We start from the raw sequence: 26460 nt of genomic DNA, 5'->3' as shown, positions 1-26460 counted from the left end.
ATTTGACGATTTAATCCAAGTTTTTTTTTAAACATTTTAAATCAATTTCAAAATGGATTATCGCACTCGAATCAAGCAATATGTGTTCAGAGTGGGATTTTTCAATCAACGATTAATTAACATGGAGTTGTGCAGTCCCACTGGATTAATTTAAAACAAAGACGGCACGCGAACATTAATTTGAAACAAAGACCGCGCGCAATCTGCTATCAATTGGAGATATTGATTCGCGAAGTTGGTGAATAAAATATTTACAACGACTGTATTAATATTCATTGTTTTTGACGGCCATTATTGACATTTTGTGGACTTGTCGTTCGGGCAGTATAACTTAATGTGATTGTTTTGACTTTGTGACATCATTCAAATATATTGCATTGTTAAATACTGCAACAATTTGCTCACCAACAATGACGGACATTAACAAGGTAGGCATACAATGTTTTTGTATGGTGTTACTGGGATATTTTATATTAGTTTAATTTTTACCATGGGACTTAATTTGGTTAGTAAATAATCAAGTTTTAATGTGCACACATTTTATAGAATTTTTTTCTGGTAGTTTAGCTGCACTAGTTAAGAGAGAAATGATTGTTGATTGTTTGAACTTTAACCTAAAGATTGTGTGGTCATCAGGAGGAGATTAGCGAGACTTGGATAATTTTCAATCATTATATATGTCGCTGTGTAGACGCTATGCCACACAGTGTGATGTTATTAGTTGTGTATGGTAGTAGCAGGGTGCAGCACGAGTTGGTGGGGTGTTGTGTCTGTATGGTATGGTAGTAGTTGTGGCTGTGTGGTATGGTAGTAGTTGTGGCTGTGTGGTATGGTAGTAGTTGTGGCTGTGTGGTATGGTAGTAGTTGTGTCTGTATGGTATAGTAGTAGTTGTGGCTGTGTGGTATGGTAGTAGTTGTGGCTGTGTGGTATGGTAGTAGTTGTGGCTGTGTGGTATGGTAGTAGTTGTGGCTGTGTGGTATGGTAGTAGTTGTGTCTGTATGGTATAGTAGTAGTTGTGGCTGTGTGGTATGGTAGTAGTTGTGGCTGTGTGGTATGGTAGTAGTTGTGTCTGTATGGTATGGTAGTAGTTGTGGCTGTGTGGTATGGTAGTAGTTGTGGCTGTGTGGTATGGTAGTAGTTGTGTCTGTATGGTATAGTAGTAGTTGTGGCTGTGTGGTATGGTAGTAGTTGTGGCTGTGTGGTATGGTAGTAGTTGTGGTTGTGTGGTATGGTAGTAGTTGTGGTTGTGTGGTATGGTAGTAGTTGTGGCTGTGTGGTATGGTAGTAGTTGTGGTTGTGTGGTATGGTAGTAGTTGTGACTGTGTGGTATGGTAGTAGTTGTGTCTGTATGGTATAGTAGTAGTTGTGGCTGTGTGGTATGGTAGTAGTTGTGGCTGTGTGGTATGGTAGTAGTTGTGGTTGTGTGGTATGGTAGTAGTTGTGGTTGTGTGGTATGGTAGTAGTTGTGACTGTGTGGTATGGTAGTAGTTGTGGCTGTGTGGTATAGTAGTAGTTGTGGCTGTGTGGTATGGTAGTAGTTGTGGCTGTGTGGTATGGTAGTAGTTGTGGCTGTGTGGTATGGTAGTTGTTGTGGCTGTGTGGTATGGTAGTAGTTGTGGCTGTGTGGTATGGTAGTTGTTGTGGCTGTGTGGTATGGTAGTAGTTGTGGCTGTATGGTATGGTAGTAGTTGTGGCTGTATGGTATGGTAGAAGTTGTGGCTGTATGGTATGGTAGTAGTTGTGTCTGTATGGTATGGTAGTAGTTGTGGCTGTGTGGTATGGTAGTAGTTGTGGCTGTGTGGTATGGTAGTAGTTGTGGCTGTGTGGTATGGTAGTAGTTGTGTCTGTATGGTATGGTAGTAGTTGTGGCTGTGTGGTATGGTAGTAGTTGTGACTGTGTGGTATGGTAGTAGTTGTGGCTGTGTGGTATGGTAGTAGTTGTGTCTGTATGGTATGGTAGTAGTTGTGGCTGTGTGGTATGGTAGTAGTTGTGTCTGTATGGTATGGTAGTAGTTGTGGCTGTGTGGTATGGTAGTAGTTGTGACTGTGTGGTATGGTAGTAGTTGTGGCTGTGTGGTATGGTAGTAGTTGTGACTGTGTGGTATGGTAGTAGTTGTGGTTGTGTGGTATGGTAGTAGTTGTGGCTGTGTGGTATGGTAGTAGTTGTGGCTGTATGGTATGGTAGTAGTTGTGGCTGTGTGGTATGGTAGTAGTTGTGACTGTGTGGTATGGTAGTAGTTGTGGCTGTGTGGTATGGTAGTAGTTGTGACTGTGTGGTATGGTAGTAGTTGTGGTTGTGTGGTATGGTAGTAGTTGTGGCTGTGTGGTATGGTAGTAGTTGTGTCTGTGTGGTATGGTAGTAGTTGTGACTGTGTGGTATGGTAGTAGTTGTGGCTGTGTGGTATGGTAGAAGTTGTGACTGTGTGGTATGGTAGTAGTTGTGGTTGTGTGGTATGGTAGTAGTTGTGGCTGTGTGGTATGGTAGTAGTTGTGGCTGTGTGGTATGGTAGTAGTTGTGACTGTGTGGTATGGTAGTAGTTGTGGTTGTGTGGTATGGTAGTAGTTGTGGCTGTGTGGTATGGTAGAAGTTGTGTCTGTGTGGTATGGTAGTAGTTGTGACTGTGTGGTATGGTAGTAGTTGTGACTGTGTGGTATGGTAGTAGTTGTGGCTGTGTGGTATGGTAGTAGTTGTGGCTGTGTGGTATGGTAGTAGTTGTGTCTGTATGGTATGGTAGTAGTTGTGGCTGTGTGGTATGGTAGTAGTTGTGACTGTGTGGTATGGTAGTAGTTGTGGCTGTGTGGTATGGTAGTAGTTGTGTCTGTATGGTATGGTAGTAGTTGTGGCTGTGTGGTATGGTAGTAGTTGTGTCTGTATGGTATGGTAGTAGTTGTGGCTGTGTGGTATGGTAGTAGTTGTGACTGTGTGGTATGGTAGTAGTTGTGGCTGTGTGGTATGGTAGTAGTTGTGACTGTGTGGTATGGTAGTAGTTGTGGTTGTGTGGTATGGTAGTAGTTGTGGCTGTGTGGTATGGTAGTAGTTGTGGCTGTATGGTATGGTAGTAGTTGTGGCTGTGTGGTATGGTAGTAGTTGTGACTGTGTGGTATGGTAGTAGTTGTGGCTGTGTGGTATGGTAGTAGTTGTGACTGTGTGGTATGGTAGTAGTTGTGGTTGTGTGGTATGGTAGTAGTTGTGGCTGTGTGGTATGGTAGTAGTTGTGTCTGTGTGGTATGGTAGTAGTTGTGACTGTGTGGTATGGTAGTAGTTGTGGCTGTGTGGTATGGTAGAAGTTGTGACTGTGTGGTATGGTAGTAGTTGTGGTTGTGTGGTATGGTAGTAGTTGTGGCTGTGTGGTATGGTAGTAGTTGTGGCTGTGTGGTATGGTAGTAGTTGTGACTGTGTGGTATGGTAGTAGTTGTGGTTGTGTGGTATGGTAGTAGTTGTGGCTGTGTGGTATGGTAGAAGTTGTGTCTGTGTGGTATGGTAGTAGTTGTGACTGTGTGGTATGGTAGTAGTTGTGGCTGTGTGGTATGGTAGAAGTTGTGACTGTGTGGTATGGTAGTAGTTGTGGTTGTGTGGTATGGTAGTAGTTGTGGCTGTGTGGTATGGTAGAAGTTGTGTCTGTGTGGTATGGTAGTAGTTGTGACTGTGTGGTATGGTAGTAGTTGTGGTTGTGTGGTATGGTAGTAGTTGTGGCTGTGTGGTATGGTAGAAGTTGTGTCTGTGTGGTATGGTAGTAGTTGTGGTTGTGTGGTATGGTAGAAGTTGTGGCTGTGTGGTATGGTAGTAGTTGTGACTGTGTGGTATGGTAGTAGTTGTGGCTGTGTGGTATGGTAGAAGTTGTGGCTGTGTGGTATGGTAGTAGTTGTGACTGTGTGGTATGGTAGTAGTTGTGGCTGTGTGGTATGGTAGTAGTTGTGGCTGTGTGGTATGGTAGTAGCATGGTGTAGCAATAGTTAGTGTGGTGTTGTGGCTGTGTGGTACAATAGTAGCTGTGGCTGTGTGGTATGAGAGTAGCAAGGTGCAATAGTTAGTGTGGTGTTGTGGCTGTATGGTATGGTAGCAGCTGTGGCTGTGTGGTCCAGAAGCAGCTGTGGTTGTGTGGTATGGTAGTAGCAGGGTGTAGCACAAGTCTGTTGTAGCTATGTGTTTCTCCTCGTGTTCCAGCCAGCCAGTACCCTCCCATGTTTATGTTAAAGTGACACTACAAATCCGCATTCCCTGAAGGTGCATGTGTGTGAAACAGACCGTTAAGGGCGGCTATTAGAATCCGTCAACCCCCTCGCCCCACCCTCCGGCTTATCTAGTGTGTTGGCAGATAGCGAATATGTTGGACTGCCAGATCTACATATGCTGGTTCAATGGGGCACACGGATCTAAAAAAAATTATGTTCGACTGACACATCTATATATTCTAATTCAATGGGTCACACGGATCTAAAAAAATTACATATGTTGGTTCAGTAGTGCACACATATCTAAAACAAATGTGTTGGACTGCTGGATCTACATATGTTGGTTCAATGGGGTAAACAGATAAAAAAATTATGTTGGATTGCCATACCTACTTGTTATGCTGGTTCAATTTGGTACACAGTTTAAAAATAAATAAATCTATATTTGCTGGTTCAATGGAACACACAGATCAAAAACATTATGTTGGATTATGTTATCAATATATGTTAATACTTGGTTCATAGTGTGTGTGGGAGGGAGGGGGGGGGGGGGACTGTTTGCTAGTTACTTGATATGCTTTTAACGTGTTTAAATATTCACGCATTAAAAAAATTGAATACATCATTTCGTCATATGTATGTTCGTGTTAAAACGTGTGTTAAAACGACGTCACGCACATATGCGCAGTAATGATTGTAACCCTGGAAAATATTGACATTCTGTTTCTGCGAAGATTTTTACTTTTATCTCCCTCTTGTCGCCTGCCTCAATATTCATATTTGAAGAAGAGGAAAAAAAAGCCCCTACTGAATATGTTTGATTTTCTATTACCCAAGATTAGAGACAGCGATGAAAAAAAAAAATAGCCACTACTGAATAATGTTTGATTTTCTATTACTCAGGATTAGAGACAGCTATGAAAAAAAGCCTCTACTAGATAATGTTTGATTTTCTATTACTTAGAATTAGAGAGAACGGTGAAAAAAACCCTCACAAAATTTCGTTAGAGTTTTCTATTACATATAGCATTAGAGATAGCTATGGGGAAAAAAGTGTTAACTCCGTAACAGGGAGCACTTGTGCAAATTGGGTGGGTGCTATATGTTGTATAAACGTGGGGAGAAAGGGGGGGGGGTAAAAATCAATCAAACTGAAGTAAACAGAGCCGTTAAATCGATAAGCTCTATCAAAAATGGCGGCCTTGTTTTCGTTATATATATATATATATATATATATATATATATATATATATATATATATATATATATATATATATATATATATTTTGTCGCTGAAGTTGAAAGATACAAAAATAAAAACTCTGCATCGTTGTGTGTGTGTGTGGGGGGGGGGGGGGGCTAGGATAATTAATTAATACAGGGATCAAACTTCTCATGTTAATTAAGGCGCAGATTGTTGTGTTGTATACCGAGCAACGATCTAACCGCTTGCTGAGTGTGGGGGGGGGGGGGGTGGGGGGTGTCGGGTTACATGGGGCGTTGGCTGCTGATAATCCGTTTAATCGTGGTATCCGAATCCGTGGGATGGAGAAAGCAAATATTCATGATTTGTCCGCTATAAGGGTGTCTTGGGTTTGTCAAAACTGACACCCTCCCCCTACCCCTTTATTCATAGTAAGACAATGTCTCCGGCCCTCCATGAATCTGAGCGACTGTACATCCTTAATAAGGAATCACCATATTTTCCAACCCACCACTTCCAACTACAATAACGGGATCACTATGAATAACCCACCCCTCTTACTACACTAACGGAATCACTGTGGCTAACCAACCTCTCTAACTACAATAACGGGATCACTATGACTAACCCACCCCTCTAACTACACTAAGGGGTCACTATGGCTAACCCTAACCCCTATGAACATGATAGCAGGTTCACCAAGGCTAACCCACCTCTACGCTGACAACCATAATGGGGTCATCCAAACCACCCCACCCCTCCCACTACAATAAACGGCGTCACCAAGGCTAACCCAACCCATCCCTCCGACAACAATAAATAATGGGCATCGCTGCCCACCCCCACCCGCTCCACGATTGCACCACGACAATGCCCCCCCCCCCCACGGTCGTATCGCTCCCTCCCAGGTCACGACACTGAAAACTTACTCGAGCCCGGCCTTATCTCGTGGTCACGTGATCTGACACCTAGTCAAACAATGGACGGACCGTGAGAAACTGGGGACGGGGTTGTTTTTTTTAAAGGTGCAAAAAGCGATTTTTGTGTCGGGAGAGGGGGGGGGGGGTTGTTTAGCTGCGGATTTTAGCCAGCGGAGATTTTGTTTTGTCATGTTTTGTTGTACAGTTGGGTGAGCCGGTTGAAAACTTGTGGGTTTCGATACGAATTTCACTATCTTTGCTTCGGTGTACAGTAATTATGCTTCATTAAGTATAGTAATATCCTTCTGATATCTCATGTTAAAACTGGTTCATTTTTTTGTACGATGATAAGTTTATTACATTTAATTTCATGATAAGTTATAACACAAAAAAAAAATTGTCAGCCACCTTTAGTGTACCGGTATGTAACTGTTTTAGACTCTTTATCATGTAATTCAATATTTTAAAACATTTTCCCAGTATTCCTGTACAACCACCCCCACCCCCTCGCCCCAACATATTACCGTTCTACTCTTCACCACCCCCCCCCCCTCCGCTAACTGCGATTCGATTCCCCTTTAACAGCTAATGGAATGTTCTCGTATTTATCAAAGCATTTGCGGGGCCCGTCCACGGCCGGTCGTATTGTTGCCGTTTCCCAGGGTTAGCCTGTCGTTAACTGCACGACCCCCACTCCCTGGTGATCCCCCCACCCCTACCCCCTGTAGATGAGTTATCGCAGGCTTTCAGGTTGTCATATTGCCGGGGACAATCAGGGGCACTAACTCCGACCTTGGTGCAGACAATGTCTACACATAAATCTCTTACCTCAAGCTTAAATACATTCTATAAGCTCCAATTATCTGAGCTCTAACACGCTCTTAAAGCTCAAATCTCTCATCTAAAACTGTCAACCCCCTGTCTCTTCACAACAAACAGTTGTATTTCTTGCTATTGATAATACAATTTATAGTATATAGATATTTATTTCGTTGCTAGTCTAAGAAAACACCGAGTAGCTCAAACTCTGGATATCTAAAACTCTGAAAATCGAACTCTGAATAGCTCAAGCTGTATAAATCGATCTCTGAATAGCTTTATCTCCGAATAGCTCAAAATCTTAATAGCACCAAGTGTAAATTGCAAAACACGCATCAATAGGCTATGTATAATGTAAAATTAATGGTGTAATCTATTCTTCAGTAATCTCATTAAGGAGCGAAATTTGACCTAAATATCACCAAAAAAAAACGTAATTATTAATCTTCTGATCAACTGAAACTTCCACCACCCTCTCTCCTTACCACCTCACCATTGTACCCTTCACTACCGCAAGTATATTTTCCATAAGTATGTGGTCACACTTTTTTAACCAACAACACCGATCACGTGATACCACGCGCGGTGTATGTTGTTGCTGTTTTCTGACTCAACTTGAAATATTTTTTTTTTACCCAAGCTTCTTGTTTCACTTTAGAGTGGGCTTTCCTTGAGTTGTCTTCCCCTCTCTCGGCTTCCCCCGTCCAATTTCGGCGTCTATTTTTGGTCACCGGAAACGAAAACAACGACGTGACGTCACAGCGCGAGTGATTTTGAGCCCGGGGTTTAAAAATAAACTCTTGAAAACACTCTTCTAAAAATAGAACAAGTTTTCCTTGATGGTTTATCCTATCCTATTCAAAGACGTCCGGGGTGTTGCCGAAACTTTCGAACTTTTTTAAGAAAGTTATTTTTAGGATGGGATGGTCAGAGATTATAGTGTAGGATTATCGCGCTGAGGTATTGACGGAGACAGGATGTCTAGACGCAAGGTAGACAATCTACTGCCCTTGTTAAATGCATCTGTTTTCATTGGCTGTTAGATCATGTTACTAAGAAAAGAATGTAGAAAATTACATTTTTTAAAACCAATTTAATATATCATAAATTAAAAAAACAAATTCTTCAGAAAATTGTCTCCGGGTGTGGGTGGGGTGGGGGATGTTTGACAGTTGAAACTTTAGATATAGGATGCACAATTAAATTTCAAGCAAGGGCCGAACACCTTTTGAAGTATTTATTTTCTTTGTAAAAGATACATATTTTTCTATTTCCTCAAAGGAGGGGGGGGGGTAGAGCAAACGAACTGCTTCGAAAGGGGGTGGGGCAATAATAGCCCACCCCCCTGCCTCCCCGAAGTGCTTCAACTACTTCATAATATGCTACTCCTCGTTATGGTTTTCTAACATGTCAGTAGGCCCCTATACAAAATGAATAATGTATAACGAAAATTTCGTCCGAGTTTCCTTCTATATACACATTATGTGTCTGGTGATAAGTAAGTATAACTACAGTATGTCGATGGGATACGTAAGGATAAATACATTTTGCGTATAGGGTATATACGAATAAATACAGTATGCCTCCTGGATAAGTAAGGAATGGGCACATCATAAGTCTAGTATACGTAAGCGATAAACAGAATATATGTCTGCAAATTGAAGTTGACAACGCTTTTGATCATTTAGACATTTTTACTATCCACAGAAGCTCCGCTACTTATTTTGGGGTGTGGGTCCCCGGTCAGGGTCAGGATTAGAAGGGTCAATATTGTGGATGACCTTGACAGTAGACGGCTCGAGTGACCTTGTCAGCTGGCCAGTGAATAATACCCTGTTGACCAGTGTCCGTGTTTAACAGCCACCGTCTGGGCCGTTGTGTTGATGTTTTCTAATCGAAGTTGAAAGGACCGCCAGAAAGCATCTTCTCCTCTTGCACCCCCCACCCCCCTCTTGCGTTACACCCAAGGATGGACAACGTCCACGCTCGTAAAATTTATGTTCTTGTTAGCGGTGCAAGGAAACTGCGTGTAATTTAAAATGTATTCTACATAATGATTGGCGGCTGGATTATAAGCTCAACTTAGAGGAAGCACCCCCCCCCCCCCCTCCTCCATACACTCGTCTTATCACCAGTCTTCAATAACAGAAAACATGTCAATATAAGCTTGACAACACGACTTCAACCACTGGAAAACATGTCCATATAAAAGCATGTCACCCCCCCACCCCCCACCCACCCAGCGCCCCAAACCCATTGATAACATTTCTATATAGAAGAATGTATGTGTACCCCCACCCAACGCCCCTAGAAAACATGCCCATATAGAAGCGTCACCCCCCCACCCCTACGCTGCGCCCCAACCCTCTGTAAACATGCCCATGTAGTGTCCAGCCGCCTCTTGTGACCTCCCTCCCCCTCCCCCCATCCAATTACTTTGACATCTCCCCTAACCTTGACAAAAAAAATCTCTCAAAGCCGCGTAGATTATCGGTGTTCAAAGTGTTAGAAATTATCACGGACGACCAGTAAACATCGTCAATACTGACGCCTGTGACACCGAGTGGCCAGTAGTTTTCCCTACCCCCCTCCCGTCCTAACCCCCCCCCCCCCCCACTCCTGCCTCCGCCCTCCTCAACTTTGTGTAGGAGGCTCCACTCAACAACTTGACCTCGCGCTCCTTATATAAAACGCGAGCACTCACGTCATTTCAAATTTAAACTCGAGGAATTCCCACTGGCTGTTTCAAGCACGAGTTTCGTTTTCCCTGACCAACGGTTTTTCTCGTGAGCGCTCGTTACAGCAGGTCACTCGCTTGTGCTCACTCTGTGTGTGAACAACTCTGAGCTTCATTAGCTCTGTATTGAGCTCACCGTCATCAGTATTTTCTATACAGCTGTGGTGTATGGCAGTCAAATAATTCAAACTTGTAAAACTATTTTGTGATATAATTTTAAGGACTCAATAATTCAAGGATTTATTTTTGGAGTAATTATTTTAACTTGTTGGCTATAATCAACACGGCGTTTCGACAATGGGTATTGAGGTAGGTGTTGAAATATCAAATATTGTAAATGAAACCACTTTTAAAATACTCGACACTTTATAAAACAAACTTTTTAAAGCATGAATAAAGTTATGACGATATTAAGATTCAGTAATATTCTTTAATATAAAAAAAAAGTTTTACCTTTTAAAATGTAATTGCTAATTGCATTTATTGAATTCAATAAACTTGTCTGGGATAAAGTTACGTTTTGGGATAAAGCTACATTTTGGAATAAAGTTACGTTTTGAGACAAATTTACATTTTGTGATAAAATTATATTTTGAGATACAGTTAAATTTTGGGATTAAGTTACATTTTGGGATAAAGTTATATTTTGGGATAAAGTTACATTTTGGGATAAAGTTACATTTTGGGATAAAGTTACATTTTGTGATAAAGTTACATTTTGGGATAAAGTTACATTTTGGGATAAAGTTATATTTTGGGATAAAGTTATATTTTGGGATAAAGTTAAATTTTGGGATAAAGTTAAATTTTGGGATAAAGTTAAATTTTGGGATAAAGTTATGTTTTGGACAATTTTATATTTTGGTACTAAGCTACGTTTTGAGATAAAGTTGTGTTCCCCTGACATATCACTACGTAGCAGGATTAAATGGGTGGATTTAAAAAAATCGCAATCTAGAAGCAATCAAGATCTAGAATCACAAATGTTAAAATAAAGACTGCTGCCAAAATATTAAATTTAAACTTATAAGATCTGAAATAAAACTTTCTTTTTATATCCACTAACAAAAAAAAAACTATTAAAAAAATCTTTCTAGCTATGTTGTATTGAGTTGTGCACTATTGTGTTCAACTTCTCAACACGGCGAGTGGGCGGATTGTGTTGTGTTGTGCACTATTGTGTTCAACTTCTCAACACGGCGAGTGGGCGGATTGTGTTGTGTTATGCTGTGTTGTGCTGTGTTGAGTTGTGCACTATTGTGTTCATCTTGTCAACACGGCGAGTGGGCGGATCCGCTGAGTAACGTTGACCGACCGTGCGAGGGCGTCTAACGAGATTGAAGTGAGAGATACCTAATGCAGGAAACAACATCCTCACCATGTCACATGACCTCAGCTGATGGTAGTGACCACGTGACATTGCCCGTTATTTCAATGTTTTACCAGAACTCATTTGTCATCGAATATTTTAAACTGAATTCAAATGTAAAAGACGGATGGAAAAAGTGCTGACCACACCATCCCTTTGTTATGTCGAGGTCAAGAAATATATGAAATCTTCATCTTTCCAATGGTCTAAAGAGAACATTTCCTTTTTTAAAAAAAATTCGGAATATATCAATAGTTTCATCGCCAACATATAATTTAACTTTGTATTATCATTACATTTTTCAATATTCCACTGGGATGTAAAGAAATAAACATAAGACATTACAAATATAAATGTAAAATGTGTTCATAAGATAAAAGAATTGTCACAACAGCAGTAATTGTCACAACAGCAGTAATTGTCACAAAAGCAGTAATTGTCACAACAGCAGTAATTGTCACAACAGCAGTAATTGTCACAACAGCAGTGATTGTCACAACAGCAGTAATTGTCACAACAGCAGTAATTGTCACAACAGCAGTAATTGTCACAACAGCAGTACTTGTCACAACAGCAGTAATTGTCACAACAGCAGTAATTGTCACAACAGCAGTAATTGTCACAACAGCAGTAATTGACACAACAGCAGTAATTGTCACAACAGCAGTAATTGTCACAACAGCAAACAGCAAAGTCTTTAGCTAAGCCTTTCAGATCCACATACATAGATAGTCTCACATACACACTTACATGCATACATACAAACTCACAGGAATTGTAATATATCTTAATTACAATCAGTGATCTTTTTTTTTAATGACCCAATTGTCCCAATTCTAGCCTAATCTTTATTAGCCGTTCAAGATCAATCAGATTTTAAATCGGGCGTTAGATCGTACCGTTAGATCAACGGAAACGCCGTCTGCTTAAGCGTCGTGTTTACATCACCGCCTTAGATCCTATCAAGCATTACCGAGCTTAAAACAAAATATTTGTTTCACGTCTATAACCCCCCCCCCCTACCTAGCCGCCCCCGCCCCCAATTAACAAACTTTTTCGTTAACCGAATTCCATACATCTTACTCTCTGCCAAAAAAACAAGACAAAAATAGTCACGTGACAGCGCTATTAATAACCGCCATCGAAAAGGTAGGTTCATTTGTCTCAACACAAAAAACGAATGCGGCAGGAAATATGAATTAATGCGATGGTGTCCTCTAGCTAAATTTAGACGGAAGGTGCACACTGTCAGGAGGGCAAGGTCAAGCTATTTTTAACAACAACATTAACATTTAAACATAGAGACATATCTAGATCTTGCTTAAGGAAAAAAAATGTAAATTAGATGTCGTTGGACATTTCACCTACTCAGCAGTTTTGGGAATTGTCTTAAATATTTGACCTCGACGAATACCTGGTATGTCAAGCACGCTTCTTGGTGGTCAAGATGAACTTCTTACATCATAACCAGACCACCCGTTGATGAAGGTGGGGTGATATTACATACGAACATCTCATAAGGTGTGGTAGAATATGTAATGTAGATCTATATTGGGCGGGGTCTATGTTGCTTCAAAGCGCATATTACATTACATCAGTAGCGCGGATAGAAATGGGTTCGGAATGGAAGAGAAAAGAGAAAGCAGGTAAATTGCTATGTACATTAGGAGATAAAGTAATTGTCGTTATCCGTCATCGCTTTAAAGTAAATGTCTATAACCGAGATCTGCTGTAATTTGGTAAACAAGGCGATCGCGCCATAGATAACGCTCATAACACCATTTTCCCCCGCTATTTCGGAAGAGTGAATGCCCTTGTCTAAAACAAGAGCACCTACTCCTGTTTTTTTGTTTTTTTGTTTTGTTAGTTCAGGAAAGACAACTCTTGAAACTGTTAAGAGTGAGCGAGCAAGCGCGAGACAAAAGAGCCAGTTAAAACACGTTCATGTTGAGCATGTTGCAGCTTCCAATATACATCGTTGGGCGGTTTAAAGTACAGGTCTGACACGCAGTAAACAAGGCTATGTTACTTAGGGCCGGGACTTGTATTTCAGGCTTTTAGTTGCAGTCGACTGACTTCGCTAATGTGTTGTGCATTTAAAAAATTCTGCTTCTGAAAAATAAAAAAATTGGAATGCGCGGCAAATGTGTTTTCCAGTTGGAATAAGTACCTGGCATTGGAGTGTTGTTATTTAAATTTTTACAGATTACAATTCAGACACATATTTCAATTACAACTTTATCCGCAAGATGGATTTGTTGTATAATCCTAATCGCGACCGTGATAATGATTTAAAGAACAATGTATGTAGCGTTTTTATTTCAGGATTTTTAGAAACTATATTTCGTCCATGTTTCATTCTAGTTTTTTTTTTTTTTTAAATTTCGTTGTTTTTTTTCTCCATCAGAACCGTGAAAGTGTTGGCCCACAGATGCTAAGTCTGGCACAGATGTTTGCTTCCGGTTCTGGTTACCTGGCAACAGACAACAACAACTTGACAGAAGTGGACAGAGACAGAGATGTAAGTCTTGTGGTATTTTGTCCTTGTGGTATTTTGTCCTTGTGGTTTCTTTAGGCTTTGATAGAAAAAAAAAAGGTGAATAAAACAAGTGATTCTAAACACAAGTTTCTAAACCTTTTGACACTGAAAGATAATTTTTTAGTTTTTAAATAAAAAAAAAATGAGATTAACGCAAAAAAAACCCTGATAATATTGTCAAGCCTGAGGTTAACTTAGGATTAATAAAATATGTAGATAAGATAGCCAAAGTTGAGGTCAACTCGGGATGAGCGTAACATGCAGCTAACCCATGTCAAAACAAGCGCCAAATTTAAAGCTAAGATGTGTGAAACGTCCGTCCACACTTGTAGGAAGGAAGAGAGAGACGGGCGTTGAGGAAATGTTAATTGTTGTCACTTAGAAATTTCCACTAGTAAGGCGTTTTCTTTGCGCAACATGCAGGCCTGTATAAGACTAGTTATAGAAACCTGTATTCTTATTTCACCATTTGGGATGGCGGGAGGGAGATAGGATGTAACTCCAAAAATTCCGAGTTCGGATCCCTATGGCAGATAAGACCATTTAGCTGCGGACAATCAACCTATCTAGGAGAGAAAACTACAAAATAAAAACATAATACAAAACTGCCTTGCAGATTGCTGTTGTGTAGATAAAATTTATGGGAGCAAATCCAGAAAGAAAAGCAGGCTGAAGTCAAAGTAAATGGGCCATAAAGCGTATAATATGTTGACACGCAATATTTAATTGTGTTTGATGAAATTTACTTCAATGTTACAAGAGCCGTAAGGTTTTTTACTTCAATGTTACAAATCAAAAACGAAGAAGAAATGTCACCATTTGAACGCTGTTAGTGTTAACTGTTAACTGATATCAAGGTGTTGTCTTTTATTTCATTACTGCAACATAATCAATGAGATTGTTTTATTTAACCCACGTCTCAATACAAAGCAGAAAACTCTTAGTACACCGTTCATGGTACCGTCCATTGTTTACTGGTCTTCTGGCACTGACCAGTCCTTTCTGCACTGACCGTCTTTAACTCAATTCTAGATCTCTCGACCCCCGCGTCTAGACATTTCTTTTTTCTCCCGCTGGTTTTTAAATTAATTACGGGCTTTCTCCCTCCCTCCCCCCCCCCCCCTTGTCTAGATGGCCATTCTTTAAACCCACATTAGCTACACGGAAAACATAACTACACTAATCTAGGCTTAACCGGTTCTTTATTTACGTACATTGTCAACTCCATAAAGGCATTCTATAAATTTAAACTGTCAACATTACTTTTAATTTTCTTTTGTTAATGTTTATAATAAAAATTATAAACACGCTATTTTTATTTAAAAGACCGTGGCAATTTTATTTCTGCACACACAATCAATGGGCTGTGAAAGCACTTCACCAAACAAACAATTTCATTCATACCTACTGTGGGAGCGACTTGGCGAGTTATCTTCTCCTGATCATCACAATGAAAAACCTTGTTTACGTCCAAGCTGCTTAGAGCATCACCTCCCTTTACTTGTGACTCTCTTTGTTGGGAGTTACCGTTACTAGATCTCTGCACCCTGTTACTTTTTTTTTAACGTATATTATTACGGAGTTTACGTCCAGTCATCTGTTGGGCGTCTGCATCATAGTATTCTGGGAATATTTAAAAAAAATACTTTTATTTCCAATAAAAACTAATAACATCAACATGTGTGTGAAAGGATTTGTCTCAAGTAACGTATGTAAACGAGAAAATTATTTGTCTAAAATAAGACCCTTTCCGAGAGGTGACAATCAAAACTATGTAGGTTGGTGACAAGCCATACATATATTGCTAGTAAGCTCTAAAAATTAATGTTCTCTACAATTAGGTTACAATTTGGTATTTTCTCCATTAATTAAAATTAATGTTACTGACGTGTGACTTTGAGTCTAGAGAAGTTAAAACAAATATGTTTAAACAGCAAACTAGAAAACATCCACCGTGCACACTATTTTGAACTATATAGTGATTTTTTTTTAAATTATTAGTTTATAAACTCGAGTTATTTCCCTTTCAACGAAGGACGAAAGCCAACGAGGCTTAAACAAGCTATGACCGAGGTTTAGAAAGAGAGAGAAAAATGTACACGCATTCATCTGTTTCGAGTTAAGACAACCATTCGGCAATCTCCATCCGACAACTCAATCTTTGGGTAATTAGATTGGCACTGGTCCTTTCGTAAACCTGCTTGGCAGGCCGGCGGGCGATAATTGAATTTGTCAGCGTTGATCATTGCGGAGAAAACCCGGGCCGGCTTTACAGAAACTTATTCACTTTTACATCTAAGACTCAATGAGGAAGTTTAGGGGAGGGGGAAGTGCGGGGAGGGGGGCTTCAGAATTAAGGCCTCGGGTACAGTGATGATAATTGAGGGCGTTAGCAAAATAAAAGAGGAAATGTCAACAGATAGACTGTGATGGTGTTAAAAACATTAAATGCAACAATAGTTTACAATTGCTCCGTGGGCATGTCTGTAGTGAGGGTGTTAAACACGAAATTCAAACAAATGTAGTTTACCATTGTGCTGTACGTATATTTATAGTGAGAGTGTTAACAATTTGAAATCCAACATGAGTTGTTGTAGACATGTCTATATGAATTGTCAACAATTGTAAGAGTTTATAATAACGCTCTAGGCATGTCTCCATTCAATCAGGGTTAATAAAATAAACACAAATTGCATCGTCAATAAACGGCCAGTTTGCTATGTCGCTGTAGGCATGTCGTATCTTCATTCTAGTATCATACACTATATGAGTATATGAGATGCGTGTTTACAAATGCCATTCGGCCTCCAGATCTGCGTTTATTTTCTATACCCTAGACCTGTAATAAACACGTAGGGAATTATTCCAGTGTCTAGCTGAAATAAGGTTACGCTACATTTATGACATCGTAAGCAAAAGAACACTGCAGGCTCTGGAGATTGGTTCCCATCCCTCCCCTCCCCCGTCTTCTGCCATAAATGCCGCCATTTCCTATCTTCAAGCGGCTCCAGGGGTCAGGGAAGTGACGTAAATACGACGAGCTTGCAGATACGTTAAGGTCAAGTTTGTTGATAGCCACGTATCGCTTGCAGTCTACGGCCGCTGGTTGGCGTGAGGTCGGGGACAACGCCAAGAGATGGATATCACTCCGCCTCCCGGGGGGGGGGGGGTGAAAGTCCTAGCCAAAATTTTAGATAATGTATTGGGAACGTAACAGATATCTCCAAATTGAAATTGATACATATTTTTCTTTGTTAAGAAAGTAATGTATTATTTAGCTGTGTTTATGCCAGTGGGGCCATACATACATTTTATGAGAAAAAACTTTACTTTTATCGATTTATCATAAGATCGTCATGTTATATAGCAGGAACAGCCTATAGTAATTTAACCTAGTACGTAGGACTAGGTTTAGATTTATCATTATCAATATAGATAGAATTTCTGAATACCTGATATTGGTACGGCTAACTAACGAATACCCCATATTGTCTTATTAAGCCTTATAATGCATTTATTTCATTTTGGTTTTTTTTTCTATTCAGGCTCTCATTTTCCAAAACGGAAATCTCCATTCGGGACCACTGAAGGCTCTCATTCAACACTTAGTCCCAACCTCTGACTACTATCCTGATGTAAGCATACTTAAACTTGTTAACTCCCCTTTATGACACGAACATCGACAAATGTTAGCTAGCTTTTCAATGTTACGCTAAACTTGACTTATGATAGTTTAAACTTATTAAATTTGGAATTTGAAAAAAATAAATAGCTTTTCAATGTAATGCTAAACTTGCTTGATGATAGTTTAAACTTATTTAAATCGGAATTGGAAAAAAATAAATAAAAGAAAATTCGTATTCACAAATACGAGAAACGAACATTCACGTTGAACAAAGCAGTTTCGTTTGTCTCCCTTCTCGTTGTATTGTTGCCCTTGGGCTGCGGTATGTGATGACGTTCGGGCCACGGGGACTAACTCTTGTTTACACTGGGGTAAAAAGACACCGAATTTTGCCGAGTCGTCAACTCGGCTCACTCCGTCTGTCCGACATTCCAAAGTAGGCTGGGAAATCAACAAGATATTTTCCTTGGCCAAGTCCACATAGAACGTCAAATCCTTCTTCTAATTTTTTTTCCGTTTTAGACAAGGCAAGACGTTGTTAACTACATTTCCGTTAGGCTTCATTGTTCTTTGTTTTATTTTTTGCCCTGCGGTATTGACTTAAAGGCGCTCGCTGGAATGCAGAGTCAATGAAAATAGCGCGTTAGTAAATAGTTAAAGGAAGGGGGAGGGCAAGGTTGTGTAGTTACTATAGGACTATCTGCACGTGTGGTGACTAAACGGGAAACGCAAGGGAAACATCAGGAAAATAAACAGGCAACATTGTGGGGGGAAAAACGTCAAGGAAATAAATAGGCAAAATTGCAAGGAAAAAATATCAATAAATTAAATAAACGATGGTGCACGGGAGAAACGTCAAGAAAATAAATAGGCAACATTGCGAGGAAAGACATCAAGAAAATACGCATCCAGCGTTTGTGGGGATTGGGAGGGGGAGCAGTAAACATTGACAAAATAGTCAAGCAACTTTATACCAACACATTGAAGACAACGCCATATACTTTTTAAAAAATTGTTGTAAATATGACATAAGTAGTATGATGCTTCAATTTCAACATGACCGTTTGTTTAAAATAAGTAGATTATATCAAATATTACGTTTTTTCCCCCATTTTTTTCACATCAATGAAAATAGTTTCACCCACTCTAGTGTTTAAAACTACAGCCATTAAATAATCTCTTAACGGCATTTTTAAAAACATTTTTTCAGGCTGGAGGTTTTTTTTTTAAATGTACATGTGTTGTTTTTACTTACAGAGAACCTACACATTTGCTTTCCTATTGAGTTCACGTCTGTTCATCCGTCCTCATGACCTACTTTCAGAAGTGTTCAAGGTAAAGTTACAAAACATGTGTTCAAAATATATTTCACATTTCTCCTATGTATTTAAAAAGAAATCATTACGTATATCTATTTATTATATATTTTTTTTAGTTTTTAACTTTTAACATTTTTAATGAGTTTTAATTTTTTTATTCCTCCTGACCAATAGCTCTGCGTGTTACAACAAAATCTCTCCCAAGACAATGTCGATAAAACAAGGCTCGGCCAGTTTGGACCACACATTGTCAATCTACTCAGGTAGGAAACTAAAAAAAGAAAATTACAAAACATTTACATTTTTTTCTCTTTACGTTTGTCTAAGTCACGTCAGGATTTTTAAAAAGTACATCTTCCTACAACTTAAACGTGTTTATGTGAATGGTTGTTTTTTAATTCTTTTTAGCGAGTGGACAGAAATGTTTCCATACGACTTCCGGGACGAAAGAATGATGAAACAACTAAGAGACATCACTCAACGCATCATCGCCATTTACCCAGATTTAAGAAAAGACATAAACAATCTCAGCTACAACCTGGTAACCAAGGTACTTTTTTTTCTTCTTACTTTCTTTCCCCAACCCATTATCCTCCCATAATTATTTTTCCTTCCCTTTTATAAAAAAAAATGTTTGGCTGGATCTAGAATCTACATGATGCAGTGGCTGTCAGACTTTGTTTTATTTTTCTTGCCAGTTGAAGAAATTATTGTTTTTAGCAACGCCCACGGGGAAGGTAGATAACTCTGCCATTGTTTTGATTATGTTGAGTGAAAAGAAAGAACATGTGTTTCTTTACATAAATAATGCGCCCAGCGTTTGTGCTGAATAAAAGATATCAATTTCAGCACCTGCAAATATGAGTTTAAGGCATGTGTGCTATTATGGTGCATCAGAACTCTCACAAATTGCTGTTTTATTTATTTTCAAAAGGGGTGTATAATAATATGAATAAGCTAAAAGAAGTATGGTTTTCACATTATGATATTAATACATTTTTTGTTCATTCAAAATATTTAATTTTTGTTTCAAAACATTGATCTGGAAATTCTAAGAATACATTATTTGTATTTTATTTTTGTCCTGACTGGTTAGCCTACAATAATGGTGTTTAACTCTTACTCCCCTTTGAAAACGAGTACTCTCCCTTGCTAGTTATCTTTCATTTCTGTTTACCCATCCACCTGCACTGAGGGAATGTCTAGTTGATATCTAGAACTGCCTGGCCAGAAATCTGGGCATTGTCTCAGGGGAAATAACCCTCTATCAAATTTATTGCTCCAAAGGCCATTAAATAATGTAGATAGCATTGTTCCCCAGCACAGGACTTGCTTAAGCTGGCTTGTGTTAGGTTTGACAATGTTATCATGCACAGAACCACTCCTGCTTATGTTACAGGCAGTTCTGATTTCCCATATAATACATGTCTTGTTAAGGGACATAACTAATGATGCCCATCTTTCATTGTTCTATTCAGTTTTTCAAAAACTTGGTTATTATAGAACCATTCATTTTTAAGATGTATTTTATATTTTATTTATAAAAATCTTAATATACTGTCTGTATCAATATTGTACATTTTTCCTGCTATACATATTTGTAATTATTTTTATTTTGTTTTGTTAACAGCTGACAAACTTGAAGAGTTTTGAGGAAACTTTGAATAAAATTGAATCAGAAGAGAGACACAAATCTCAGACCCAGGTTGTGGCCACCGTAAGTTTTGACCTTTGAACTAAATCTTTTATTCTAAAACTTAATCTTCAATTTTCCTCCGCTATGCGAATCCTTAAACAAATTAACTCTTGACCTAAGTATGAATGTATCTTTCTGTTTACAGACTGATATTATGGAGATGTGTCCAAGTCCATTAGCCCTGGCTCAGCAGCTTACACACATTGAACTGGTAAGAAAAAAATATTATATGCAGTTTTGGCTTCTTAAATGAAGTAAACATTGTGGTTGTATTACCATGTTTGGATTGTTTTATACATTTAGTATTTTTTTGTTTGTTAATCAGGAAAGATTAAGTATGATTGGACCAGAAGAATTTGTACAAGCCTTTACAAAAGAACGACTTCAGTCAGATGTAAGTTAAAGTCCCCTGCTGTTTTTTATTTTTATATTTTAATTTAAAGTTAATTTAATATGAAAAATATGAACAGAAAAAAAATATATTAATGGTTTAATTAATAGGTAAAAATGTTAATTCCATCTTCTAGATAATCAACATACAAGATATTAAGATGACCCACAACCTAGAGTCCTATGTTCAGTGGTTTAACAGACTCAGCTATTTGGTGGCTTCAGAAATTACTTCAGTAAGTTTTCTTTTTGTCTGGCCATCTTACTGTTTGATACCTTTATGAATCGGTTACTAATGTATTCTACACTTTCAATGATTTTTAAGTGCTAGTAATTAATCAAGTAAAACCTTTACTAAAAATTGTAATAAAAATGTTGATATACATCAAATATTGTTGAATTAACATGTTTGTTTATCATTTTTCAGCACATAAAGAAAAAGAATCGGGTGAAAATGGTAGAATATTTTATTGATGTTGCCAAGGAATGCATTAACATTGGAAACTTTAACTCCCTGATGGCAATCATTGCTGGCATGAACCTCAGCCCAGTGACAAGATTAAAGAAAACAGTAAGTCATTTTCTATAATACCTCTCGGTAAATTATATTTATCAATTAAAGATAACTGATCTCATCAAAATTCTGTTTTAGCTACTAAAATATGTTATAACAAATTGTATAAAAACATTCGTAAAAACAAAATTTATAAAATGTCTTTTAAATTTTTCAGTGGGCAAAAGTAAACAGAGACAAGTTAAAAATTCTAGAGGTAGGTAACTTTTATTTTGAACTCGATAACAGTCTTTTACACATTTTTTTTTTTTATTTTAGAAAATATTTCGCTTGAAAAATCCTACTTGAGAATACCAACTAATTTCACAATTTTTAAAATGCACACACTCAAAATTTAATAATCACACAATCTAATTGTGCACACACATAATTTAATAATCCCCCAATCTAATTGCTAATCTTTTATTAATCTCCAGCATCAAATGGACCCCAGTAATAACTTTGGCAGCTACAGATCTTGCCTTAAAGCAGCTATGTGGAGGTCAGAGGGTGCAGCAGAAGAGAGAGAAAAGGTCAGTTTATATGTTCTAATAAAACACTAATTTTTAATGTTTTTTTTTATTTTAAAAAACATTTTTAATTAACACAATGAACATTCTTTTACCAAAAACGCTTAAAACAGAATTAGCTAAACTAACGTCAGAATTTTTTCTTTGTTTTCCAGATTGTGATCCCCTTCTTCAGCCTGTTTGTAAAAGATCTTTACTTCCTAAACGAGGGCTGTTCCAGTAGGCAAGAGGATGGTTCTGTCAACTTCCAGAAGTGTTGGCAGATGGCCAAGCAGATCTCAGACCTCATTGCATGGCAGCAAGTTGAGGTAATTAAATTTTAAAAATATTTTCTTCATTTTTAATTTGACATACAAATATTTTAGATTTGATCTTTCCTATTATGTTAAGATATTAGGGTTTGCCAGTTTGAATGAAGGAAACTAAAACTTAAATGTGCTTTGAAAATTATTTTATTTAATTTAATTTTGTTTTTTTGCAGTGTCCTTTTGAGAGAAAAAATGCAGTCATTAATTATGTTTTGACTACACCCATATACAAAGAATCTAGTAAGTTGTTTCTACTGAAACTTATTATACAACATAGTTTAAAAGATTTCATTAATAAAACTCTTTATTTGCAAGTAGATATTGTAATAATACAAAATGTAGAGAAAAATTGACAGTTTATTCTCTTTATTTTACCAGTGTTGTCATTAGCCTCTTATGAATGTGAAACGGCAGAGACCAGTTATGACCGGGAACGATACAAGCAGATCAAGTGAGTTCTATTTCTTAAAAAATGTTCAATTTAAATATAGAATTTGAAAATACATCCTTATTTCCATTGTGAATAGTTAATTTTAAAAGAAAATCCAGTCCATGTTTTTTATATTAATTTTAAAAGAAAATCCAGTCCATGTTTTTTATATTAATTTTAAAAGAAAATCCAGTCCATGTTTTTTATATTAATTTTAAAAGAAAATCCAGTCCATGTTTTTTATATTAATTTTTAAAAGAAAATCCAGTCCATGTTTTTATATTAATTTTAAAAGAAAATCCAGTCCATGTTTTTATTCTATATTTTGTAACTGCTCCATAGATCTCAGACATCCACATCATCATTATGACTATATGAAAAGCTTCACAAGCCAAAGTACTCCTGTATCCCTAAGCCATCCACAACATAGTTCCCTTGTGTCAACTTACAATGGACTTCAAAACAACTAGAGAGAAATGGCTGACATTATCTGGGATAATTTGAGCTACTTCGTCTCTCATATCAGCTGATGTAAATATAAACACTGACATAAATATAAACATTGATGTAAATATAAACAATGATGTAAATAGAAACTGATGTAAATAGTTGACCTGACAGACCACACAATGTGTATTCTAGGCGCCATTATGTTTTCTGTTGCATATTTCATTTTTGCAGAGTTTTTCAATCGCTGGCGATTTGTTCATGTACATTTGGCTATGACCTCATTTTGATATTTATATGTTTAGTGATACATTTTTATTGAAGTTACATTTACTCTACATTTGCTTTGGATGTACAATTTGTCCTTTTAATTTGAATTTAGTTAATTAATATGTAATTTATTAACTAAAATCATCCTGTAACTGAACTCAGCTAGTCAATGAGGAAAATTTCAATATCCTACTGACCACATATCTGAATGTATATACAAAGTTTAACTAGCCCTTCCTTGTAATTTTTATTTACTATGTTAACACTAAAATGAATTAGCCTATTTGAATAAGTCAAATAGAAATACATTACATTTTAGATTTTGTATGTGATATAAAGGCTACATTGGTTTATTTTCTTTCAATAGAATATTTATATAATATTAGTAATTTCTACAGATATAGTTAAAAAAACAATTTTATTTTCAATATTTTAAGACATTTATGTAAGTGGATACATCATGAACTGTTTGTTCTAATTGCATGTCATTTTTTTCTAATTAATTATAGTTTAAATTGATCAAGTGCTAGTAATAACTAAAGTATATTAACAATGTTTAGTTTTTAACTGACTTATTAAAGGTGTATGCTCCTTTCTTGAGCCTAAGCAAAATATATTTTATACAGACAGATTAGTTATATATATTATACAGCCAGATTAGTTTTATATATTATACTGTCAGATTAGGTATATATTTTATAACCATATTAACCTGCTTATAAAAAGTAAATGAGGGGTTCACAATGAAGTGCAATTGCCTGAAATTTTCTTGTATAATGTAAATTATATCCCATAAAACTTGCTGCATATATCATCATATATATAAATACGTACATCAAGACATTTGGGTTAAACTAGTTTAGGTTAGACAGGAATTCTGGCTGTGTATGCAATTTTGGAAGTTTATTAAATAATTATTAAAGTTTAAGAATTTATTGAGATTGCTGTTTATTTGGGGGGATAAGAAAATTGCTTGATTGAAAACAAGGGGTTTTTTTTATACAAAGTACATTAATCATAGCTAATGTTAAAAATCAGTTTTCTTTCCTAATTTTACAATATTCTTATTTTTAAATGATTGATGTTAAAAATTAAATTTAAAAAAAATCATTGAAATTGTGTAGCTGTTCAAAATTAGTTAGTTAATCAAAAAATTTCATCACTAGAGTTCACACTATTCTTTATGTACTTGTATCTATAGAAATTAAACATTTGCACTAAGGGTGAATTATTCATTGTAGAAATTCTCCTTTAGCTGTACTCCTTTGGAAAAAAATGGCATATAATATAAATTATTTCTTGGTTGCTGTGTTTGGTGTGTGGTTAATTGGTAGACCTGTGGTCAGTGTGTGTTGAGTGTTGTGAAGTAGGTCTTAACACATCGGCAGCAAAGTTTATTTCCATTCTAAGTCCATGCTTAACTTTAATCACCCATAAGGCCTAAGTCTAAACAGTTTTCTAATATTTTAGAAAAGCTTGAATTAGATATTATTTTTAAAAAAACTGAGCATCGAATATTATCTAGACTGCTGCTGAATTTGTTATGTGCCAGATATTTTGTATATAATGTGTATACTTGTCTTATTTATTGCTAGCATATCTTATAGTTTTAGGTTGGTCGTTTTCTTTTAGCTGAAACTTTTGGGTTTATTCTGAAGTAGATTTTTTTTTTTGCCATTAGAATATTTGTATCATTGATGATGAACCACAATGCCTGATTGCCTTATAATTGTTTATATTGCCTAGCCCAAGTACTGAGAAAGTTGTACGCGGGGATCACTTGTAATGGATGCATTATCTTCCCCTTGGTGCTCATCAAGGGCCATAACCATTAGGTGCTTAAATAAAGGGCTATAACCATTATTTAAATTTTGAAAAAATTTCATACATGACTATTTATTACATTTTTAAATATAACTATCAGTAGTCTGCCAGGTTTAATTGTCATTTGACTTTTAGGGTAGATTGCTATCTAACTAGATCGCTAGTTAAACAATGATACTTTAGGCCCTACTTGTTTAAAGCTATTTGTATTGTCTTCCTACCATTTTGCCACTACCATTTTTACTCACACAAGTGCAGCTACTGAAGTCATCATCTTACGTAAACAAAAGTAACATGAAACATTATACATTTCCTGTTTCTTTCTTCATCGTGTACATACAATATTTTTTTTGTCACTAATCTCAAATGTCATTTGCAAAGATCATGTCACTATAAACATGTCATTTAAATGTGATTAAACGAAAGAAAATTTTGCCCTTTTGGTGTTTATTGTTTGGTGTGTTATGTGTGTAGCATACTGTATGTTGTAGCATATATGTGGATAGCATCCTATGTATCTTGTAGGAAGATCATATGGAAAACATGCTAAATTCTTTTAATTTCGGCTAAAATGAACTCAACTATTAACTTTTCATGGATTTTGTAATGGAAAATATAGACTTTGATAGACCAAGTTTATGTTAAGAGTTTAAAGAAATTTTTTTTCAAAATGTTAACAATAACCAAAACAGTTATTGAATACAATTCTTAATCAAACTCTAATTTTTAAAAAAGCTGAAAGTAGAGAAAAAATACTTTCATGGGCAAATCAAACTCTGGGTGGCGGTTGGGTACTATAGATCTATGAGTAGGAAATGTGATGGGTGTACAGTTCATAAAAATTACGTCATTTGTAGCTGTACAAAACATTTTTTTTTATATTTTCAAATTGGATTAGTTCTAGATAAGAAGATTTATGCATTTAATTCAACACACCACGTCTTTAGCTAACTAGTGAGTGGATAAAATTCAATACACGGTATTTTAGCCAAGGGAGGCAACTTTCAAATTAATTTATGAAATAATCTCATTTGAATTTGTGTTGAGAGGATATACTATGTAAGTAAGAGTACTTGCATTTGTTTAAATAGCTCAAATCTCTCAGTGAAAACATCCCTCATTTTGTTTATATTAATGCTGAAGTGATTGAATAGTAGTATTGGTTTTATAACGATATTTTTTTCATGTTTTTCTAATTAAGTAATTTACCGCTCACCATGTAGGCCTATTCAACAAAAAAGTATTTTTTTTCGAAACAAACCACTTCTTCAAGCAAGAAATAGACTGGGTTTTTTCCTTTCAGTTT

General features: G+C 36.9%; 1 protein-coding gene across 2 annotated transcripts in view; it reads left to right on the top strand.

Annotated features, from left to right (window-relative positions):
* Nucleotides 1-25591, top strand: part of LOC131957145 (ras-GEF domain-containing family member 1B) — a 113076-nt gene extending 87485 nt beyond the window's left edge. For both annotated transcript variants that reach the window (XM_059321875.1, XM_059321883.1), the window contains exons 8-23: nucleotides 13631-13744; nucleotides 17308-17397; nucleotides 18645-18722; nucleotides 18881-18969; nucleotides 19115-19256; nucleotides 20337-20423; nucleotides 20548-20613; nucleotides 20728-20796; nucleotides 20930-21028; nucleotides 21220-21363; nucleotides 21524-21562; nucleotides 21783-21878; nucleotides 22031-22183; nucleotides 22357-22423; nucleotides 22562-22634; nucleotides 22956-25591. In XM_059321875.1, the coding sequence (XP_059177858.1) occupies nucleotides 13631-13744; nucleotides 17308-17397; nucleotides 18645-18722; nucleotides 18881-18969; nucleotides 19115-19256; nucleotides 20337-20423; nucleotides 20548-20613; nucleotides 20728-20796; nucleotides 20930-21028; nucleotides 21220-21363; nucleotides 21524-21562; nucleotides 21783-21878; nucleotides 22031-22183; nucleotides 22357-22423; nucleotides 22562-22634; nucleotides 22956-22983 (1434 nt within the window). In that variant the 3' untranslated portion in view covers nucleotides 22984-25591. The remainder of the gene's footprint in view (nucleotides 1-13630; nucleotides 13745-17307; nucleotides 17398-18644; nucleotides 18723-18880; nucleotides 18970-19114; nucleotides 19257-20336; nucleotides 20424-20547; nucleotides 20614-20727; nucleotides 20797-20929; nucleotides 21029-21219; nucleotides 21364-21523; nucleotides 21563-21782; nucleotides 21879-22030; nucleotides 22184-22356; nucleotides 22424-22561; nucleotides 22635-22955) is intronic.
* The last annotated feature ends 869 nt before the right edge of the window (nucleotides 25592-26460 follow it).

Source organism: Physella acuta, unplaced genomic scaffold, assembly GCF_028476545.2.
Source record: "Physella acuta isolate Inbredline_101_S28 unplaced genomic scaffold, ASM2847654v3 ptg000080l, whole genome shotgun sequence".
Lineage (NCBI taxonomy): Eukaryota > Metazoa > Mollusca > Gastropoda > Physidae > Physella > Physella acuta.
Note: the sequence above shows the minus strand (reverse complement) of the source record. Positions and strands in the feature narration are given on the sequence as shown.